General features: G+C 35.7%; 2 protein-coding genes across 2 annotated transcripts in view; one reads left to right on the top strand and one right to left on the bottom strand.

Moving 5' to 3' along the window:
- The window catches only part of LOC107562573 (vitamin K-dependent gamma-carboxylase-like), a 10,945-nt gene extending 9,943 nt beyond the window's left edge, over positions 1–1,002 (bottom strand). The window contains exons 1-2 of the mRNA XM_016247226.1: positions 802–1,002; positions 103–309 (exon numbers count right to left, since the gene is read on the bottom strand). Coding sequence (XP_016102712.1) covers positions 103–309; positions 802–832 — 238 coding nt within the window. The 5' untranslated portion in view covers positions 833–1,002. The remainder of the gene's footprint in view (positions 1–102; positions 310–801) is intronic.
- Positions 1,003–2,991: 1,989 nt separating this feature from the next.
- The window catches only part of LOC107562572 (germ cell-less protein-like 1), a 12,307-nt gene continuing 7,319 nt past the window's right edge, over positions 2,992–7,979 (top strand). Inside the window, exons 1-8 of the mRNA XM_016247223.1 lie at positions 2,992–3,227; positions 3,668–3,854; positions 4,942–5,065; positions 5,156–5,252; positions 5,367–5,464; positions 6,540–6,652; positions 6,730–6,795; positions 6,870–6,954. Coding sequence (XP_016102709.1) covers positions 3,679–3,854; positions 4,942–5,065; positions 5,156–5,252; positions 5,367–5,464; positions 6,540–6,652; positions 6,730–6,795; positions 6,870–6,954 — 759 coding nt within the window. The 5' untranslated portion in view covers positions 2,992–3,227; positions 3,668–3,678. The remainder of the gene's footprint in view (positions 3,228–3,667; positions 3,855–4,941; positions 5,066–5,155; positions 5,253–5,366; positions 5,465–6,539; positions 6,653–6,729; positions 6,796–6,869; positions 6,955–7,979) is intronic.

Raw genomic sequence — 7,979 nt, 5'->3', positions numbered from 1 at the left:
CATCAGCATACCTGAGAAAACATCACACATTAACACCCGAACCACAATTCAGAATTATGGATGCTGTAAAATTTCATATGCCATGCATAAATGAGTACTCACCGAATAAGAAACGGAAAATGCCCAATGAGGCCGGGTCAGTGGGCCGACTGAGGAGACACACCAGACGATGCCATGAGGAGATGTCTTCCTTCTCAAAGCCAAAGAGACGCTTCATAGTGCTGGTCTGCTCCGACGGGGCCAAGACTTCCTGTTTGTTCTCCTTGCTGCTCTTTTTCTTCACTTTGCTACGTTCAACGCATGGAGTACCTGTGGAAGTGAGAAATTCACAAGTTTTCAATGACAGAGATTCCAATAAGAACTCAAAAATTACAAATAAAATTCTCATCGTGTTGCTTTCAGATCAAATCATCTGAGATATACTATCCACATAAATTTTACAACTTTAAACTTTTATGTTAGCATTTGTGTCAATTTTCTTAGCTGAATGCATTTTAGGAGACACATCTGATACAAAGTTGCATGAATAAACCGCTGGGCAATGCAGTTTCTTATTAGTACACTTCATAGTATACTACAAAACAATCACAATGCGTGCATTGTTTTCAACTCAACCTAAACAAATCAAATAACATCTATAGGCATTTCAACTGTTACTGCTCTTAATTAATCAAACGATGTGTAAACCTTAAATAATCGAATGCATACTAAAGCTAATGTCCAAGTATGCAACGGTGTTTGGTAGTATTACATTCATACCATCTCTTTATGCCACTTTTACTGTAGCAATACAGTATTTACCTGCTGTCGCGCCACTCGCTCCTGGCTCCATGTTGCAGGTTATGAAACCAGTCTGTGCTAAACGTTACAAAAGGTTTGTCAGTCTTAAACCGACCGAAATGCTTTCATAAGCGACACACAGGTAGACTTCACCACATGAGAGTGAGGTAAGTTACGTGTCAAACAGACACACAGCACCCTGGAAGGTCGGCGCTCCGCAGCTATGCAGGGCACTGCGCCGATATCTGGACGCTCATTGGCTGGTTCCGTTCTAAGTCCCGCCCAGCAATGGCGAACTGGAAACGAGCAGCGCCTCTAGTGGTCAAAGCTGAGCACCTCACAGAGTCAAAAGGTTTGGGTTGCAACATTTTTTCATTTCTATTTTAGAGTGAATGAAAATGTCTCAGCTGAATACCAAAGCCATTTATGTTATGCTGTAAACTTTATTGTCCCAGCATATTTGTCTAAAAATAGGGGGAAAAAATTAAACTTGCAGTTACGAGTCAAGTTAGTTGTTCCATCACAATATCACAAGCAGGAAATTGAATTATAAATAATTTCATAAACTGTTTGAGTAGATATTTGAGCAGGCATTTTTTTCCCTCAAAGTAAAAAAAAAAAACTAATTAAAATAATTAATTTAATATATTTATTGTATTATGGTTATTGCAATCCACTAATTTTTAATACAAGGCAGAGAGACCATTAAAGATGAACATTAAATAATAAAACAAAGTCAAACAAAATGTGCAAGGACCAAAACAACATAATGTAGAATAACTCTAACCCAGCAAACACAGAACTTACCCGTAACGTTAATATTTGATTCCCGTTTGGTTATTTTTTTGGGAACTAAATAATAACGTTCTAGGAACATTCTTTTTAGGTTTTATTTTATTTTTTGCAACCATAACGCTCCCAGAACGTTGCAGGGTGCACGGTCCTTGATTGATTATTTATGTATTTATTGCTAAACTTATTTTTTTATTTATTTATTTATTGTTAAATAGTAATAAGAATTTACAAATAACGTTCTCTAATGGTTAAATTTGTTTAACAATTTGTTTAATTTCATAATAATAAACTACTCAGAACTGGTGGACATCAAGCAACATTAAAACTTTTGGTATGAAAATGTTTTCATAACGCCAGGAAAGTGAATAAATAAATATTTTTTTTTAGCCTGCATTAAAGCTGCTGTCCGTAAGTTTTGTCTCTTTGTCGCCATCTCTGTCTGCTGCAATTGCAGCTGTTTGCGGAATTATCTTCCTTGCGTGGGTTGTGCATCGGCACAGCTGACGGCTGACGACTCCAGAGTGGATGAATCTAATGTTTTGAGGAGTATGTGTGGCAGTCAGTCACGCACTGGTGTGGATATTTAATGTACTTCGCAATCACAGATTCTAGCCCAAATAAGCAATTTCACCATATATGGTCATCTGAACAAGTAAGTAACAAGTCTGCCACGTTTGTTCTGACCAACTGAGGAAAAAATCATTACAATAAATCGCGCTACCAATGGTTATTTAATATAAAGATCGGTTAGCTCATATCAGATCAAACCATGCAAATTATTATTGTTATACTTTATGCTCAAATTATTAATGTTAACAACATCAGCATTGCCTATAGTGTGTATGTAGATTTCAATTTCTGTACAGTCTCATCTCTAATTGTCATACCATTCGAATTTCATATTAAGAAATTCTTTTAACCCAAAAAGCAAATTATGCTCCCTTCGAACTGGTTGTCTTAAAAATACAAATCTTGTGTAATCCCAGGCTATCTGTAATCAGAAGCACATATAAGACTGGAATATAATTTAATTTCATTCACATGTGTTTCATAAACACATAATCCTTTCTGGATTACAATCCACCATTGAAACGATACATTTAATTATTGTAGCTGCTGTGAGAAAAGGCTATAAACGATCCGCCACCTGCAGCATCCTCACATGCGATAGCCTAGTAGCCGGGATGTGACGTAATGACGCAGCGCCATGCTCGAATTTCCCGCGAAAACCGACCCGTGCCGCTCAAATTAGAGAACATTATTATAAACTGTGAATCGGGCTAAAGTAAGGCGATAGTTTTGAACACTGGCTGGTTAAGTACTTGCTCAAATATTTATCTCGGATATTTTTTAACCAAAAAAAAGTGACGGACTGCAGCTTTAAGTAAAACCGAAGGCTTGTTGCATCTCCGCGACTCTAGGTGGCAGCAGCACCCGGCGAACAGCACAGACAGCCGTGGCGTGGAGGAGACTGTTTGTTATTTACCAGTCTGCTTTTGTTTCAAACTGCGGATTCATTTATTACACATTTTACTGCCGATTTCGATGCTATTAACAGCTAATACATGCGTTCATCCTAATGATGCATTTGCACAGCGGTTGATGAGCAGACTCCAGGGTGCGTCCAGTATTTTGAGAGGCAGAAGCGTGTGGTGAGTGTTTACAAGAGGCGAGAATGTTTGCTAGTGTTTTGTAACAAACAAACGACAGCGTATGCAAAAATAATAAGTTCATGATGTTAAGATAATATAACGGTGATACGGACAAATCGACATCAAGCCACAGTCACTTCACAACACAACATAACCTCACTGTTTCTGTACTGAACCATCAGCTTGAAGCTTCTTAATTGGAACCATTGGAATGTGCAGTAACACAAATTTAGCCAAATTCACTTTAGATAATGCACAGTAAGCACTGGAAATTGATCGCTGTCACCACCTGTCACCTGGCTTCACTCCTTACAGTGTTTAAGTTGTACTATTTTTAGACTTTCTGCAGGTGGCACCCAGTACAGATGCACTGGTTGTACAGTTGGCATGCCACGTCAGTGTTTGTAACATGACTAAATGGGTAGTGTCTGTTTTTGTAGGCTGAATAATTATGGGTTCTCTCGGGAGCCACTTCCAGTCGTCCCCCCGGGGCCCAGAGGAGGCTGTGGAGAGGCAGTGCGCTGGGAACAGACACAGCTGTGAGTGCAGGAAGAGGAAACGCAGCTCACACTGTGAGTGCGACAGCGAGCCCGAGGACGAGGACAGTCCGCTGGACACGCCACGCAGGTGAGAACACATGCATCACATGGGGGCCTAATGGTTAGAGAGTCGGACTTGTAACCCGAAGGTTGCGGGTTTGAGACTCTGTACTGGCTACCAACTGCTCGTGGTGTGTGTGTGTGTGTGTGTGTGTGTGTGTGTTCACTACTCACTGCTGTGTGCGTGCACTTGGATGGGTTAAATGCAGAGCACAAATTCCGAGTTTGGAACACCATACTTGGCCACGCGTCACGTCCTTTCCTTTCTTTACCGTTCAAAACTTTGGGGTTTGTCAGATTTTCTAAATATTTTTGAAAGAAGACTCTTTTGCTCACCAAGGCTGCATGTAATTGATCAAAAATACAGTAAAACAATACATGTCTAACAATACTCATGTCACAATTCAGCCAATGATACGCAACACCGATTTCACAATACAATGCTCTCGCAATACTTTCAACCCAAATTGTTTTTTATTATTATTACTTATTAGACATATGATAAACAGTTAACACAAAGTACTGTTCTTTTCAAATGTTAAATTTGGCATCAGTAATTGGCTTGAATAGGTTTGGACTCTTTCTCCCCTTTGCAGAGGACAATGGTGACAGAATAGAAATATTCATGTTTTTGTGTTGCGAAAAGTACAGAATTATGTTAGAGACATATGCTTGCACTCTGTCCCTGATTATATAGATTTCAGTTCAATATTGCATTTTATTAAATGATATATTTAATTTTTTAATTCATTAAGAATAATTAATAAACAGAAGATCAAATATGTGACTTTCTGGGTTTACCATATTTGATGATATTGCCAATATCTGCAATGCATGCATGCTAGTGCATTTTAGTATGGTGAATTATTGTGATGCAATATATATTGTTGCACCCCTAGTAAAAACAGTAATATTGTGAAATATTATTCAAATTGGAATATATTTTCAAATGTAATTTACTCCTGTGATGGTAAAGCTGAATTTTCAGCATCATTACTCCAGTCTTCAGTGTCACATGAGCCTTAAATCGTGACGGGGGCACCTGCATTGTCACATTAATAGCGTTGTGTTTATTAAATGTGTCTAATGTTCTTTTTTCATATATCTGTGGACAGGAAAAAGTTGAAGAGCACCTCTAAGTACATCTACCAGACACTATTTTTGAATGGGGAGAACAGTGACATCCAGATCCGCGCCCTGGGGCAGGAGTGGAACCTGCATAAAATTTACCTGTGTCAGGTTGGTCCAGCTGTTCAGTTCTCCTAATAACAGAGTACTGAAGACGTTCATTTTGCTTTGATTTAAATGTTTTTTCCTCTCCTTTTGCAGTCTGGCTATTTCTCCAGCATGTTCAGTGGATCCTGGAAGGAGTCTAACATGATGGTTATTGAGCTTGAGATCCCAGACCAGAATATTGACACAGAGGGTGAGAATTCTAAGAAGATGTTTCTAACATCTCCTTGATGCAATAAACAAGTTAAAAGGGGTTTGGTGACACCAAACATTCATATCTTGACCATGTTTTCTTCTCCATCTGCAGCCCTGCAAGTGGTTTTTGGGTCACTCTACAGGGATGACGTGTTGATCAAACCAAGTCGAGTTGTTAATATTCTCGCTGCTGCTTGTATGCTTCAGTTGGTGAGAATGTCCAGTGTTAAAAACAACATCATTACCATCTGATTCCTTAAAGACATACAATTACTCTGTAATGCAACTATAGCCTTTTTCCTTTCCCCTTTTGAGCCAACAATATGTCTTACCTTTTTATGATCACGTGCATGGATTTTTATGGATTGCAAACCAGAAAATGTTTGTGAATTCTTCTTGTCAACTTGTTAGCTACATAAAATGATCAAACTGGCTAGAAATTTCAAGAATTACTTACTAATAGTCGTATCGGTATGGTTGGGTTAAACATTACAAATCTGTATATTTTGCCTTTATTGCCTGTTGATTATGATAACTGTTTAATTTCAGTTAAAGTACAACTATTCAAAAGAGTTGGGTCAGGAGATTTTTTTTTTATTTCAACGAAAGTGGCAGTAAAGGCATTTATAATGCTACAAATAAATACTGTTCTGTGTTTTTGAACCTACTCTTCATCAAATAATCCTGAAAAGCAAAATCACTGTTTCCACAAAAATATGACGTTTTCAACATTGATTAATAATAAATGTTTTATAAGCAGCAAATCCTATCCGAATGATTTCTGTAGGATCATGTGACACTGAAGACTAGAGGAATTGAAAGTTCAGCTTTGCATCACAGAAATTAATAATTCATATATAGTAATAGTAACTTATAGTAAAGTTAAATTTGTAGCTGTAAATAATTGTAAATGTTAAATTATACATTTGTAAAAAAATTATACGTTTAACTTTAGAAAGGTACAATGACAGATTTAAATATTTAAACATTTTATACATTTTAAATGAAAAGTTTTTGTGTTTTGATCAGTTCAAATGCAAGGGCAAATAGAAATCTGAACTTCTGGAATGAAAAACAATAAATACACAGCCAATCAAATCATCTAGCAACACCTTGGCAACCATATAGCAACACCTTGATAGCTACCCACTACATTTTTACCCGCTACACTCGCGTTTTTGTGTTGAAAATATAAAAATCGACTTGTTTTTTTAATGAATGATATTACCTCTGTAATCACCTTTCTAGCATCATCCTTTAATAACCTGCTCTTTGTCTTTCCCAGGATGGACTGATCCAGCAGTGTGGAGAGACCATGAAGGAGAATGTGAATGTGAAGACCGTGTGCAGCTATTATAACTCAGCCACCATGTATGGCTTGGATTCCGTCATGAAGAAGTCAGTAGTCTTGTCTGGTTATTCTCTGACACATCTGCAGCATAATAAACATGTTGCATGCTCTCTGTGCATTGCAGGTGTTTAGAGTGGCTCCTCAATAACCTGATGACGCATCAGAATGTGGACCTAATGAAGGAGCTTGGGTACAGTCTTACTCTATGTGTCTGTGTCTGACCTCATCTGAAGGTTTTAGTGCTTATGTTTGGTCTGCGTGTAGGGCGGAAATGATGGAACAGCTCATTCAGTCTTCTGATCTGTTCGTAATGCAAGTGGAAATGGACGTCTACACGGCAATGAAAAAGGTAGGTGACCTTGATCCTATATCATCATAGCATTTTATATTACAGGCGCAATCTAAAAGATTTTGTATATGATCTGCTTCATGTTTATTGCCACTTAATGGATAATCTGTGATCTTTTGGAAGCATTTTAAGAATTTAAATGAATGTATTTAATATTACATTTATTTAATCAAATAATATTAAGAAAAATTGTCAAATGCAATACATTTATTTAATAAATTAAAAGTCCATTTATGTTTTTCTTCATTATTTTGATAAAGGAATTACTTTTATATAGTTATATTTTAAAGTTTATATTTAGTGGATTCAAGCAACTCACACTTACTTAATATTTCATACATTTAAAAAAAATATATATAAAAAAATGTAATTAATACTATATAACAGACATTTCAGGTATATTTATTTCTTTGTAATGGATTTTATGATGCATTACGCCCACCTCAATAAAAATGATTATCAAATCATTTAATCATTTTAATTAAATTAAAAGGATTTTTTAAAACATATTTTAAAATGAAAAATTTAAATTAATTTCATTTAATTGATTAAAGGGTATGGTTCCTATTCTAAATATATATCTTAAAATGTAAATGCTATCTTTAAATGAAATGTTTAATTTAATGTATATATTTTTACAATACAAACATATATTTTTATATATGTGTAACCTGCTCTGAGTATTAACATTTTATTGGTTTTGACTGTAACAGTGTTTTTGCTATTTATTTATGTATTTTCTATAATAATATTATTTATATATTAGTATATATATTATACATTTATATTTCAAAATTGTAATAATATTTTTATTTTGTTTTATAACCAAATTTTTTGGCATTTTTAAATACCACAGAGCAAAATGTAAAGATTATTTTATGAACAACAAAATGAACAGTGTTTCAAAGATTGTAAATACAATGATAAATACACTTTTTTTTTGTGGCCCTGTCAATTACTTTAATTGGCCAAATATAACATATTATGCAAATAGTGCCGTCAAAAAATTAATCGCATCCAAACTA

Source organism: Sinocyclocheilus grahami, unplaced genomic scaffold (assembly GCF_001515645.1).
Source record: "Sinocyclocheilus grahami isolate Dianchi unplaced genomic scaffold, SAMN03320097.WGS_v1.1 scaffold828.1, whole genome shotgun sequence".
NCBI lineage: Eukaryota > Metazoa > Chordata > Actinopteri > Cypriniformes > Cyprinidae > Sinocyclocheilus > Sinocyclocheilus grahami.
Note: the sequence above shows the minus strand (reverse complement) of the source record. Positions and strands in the feature narration are given on the sequence as shown.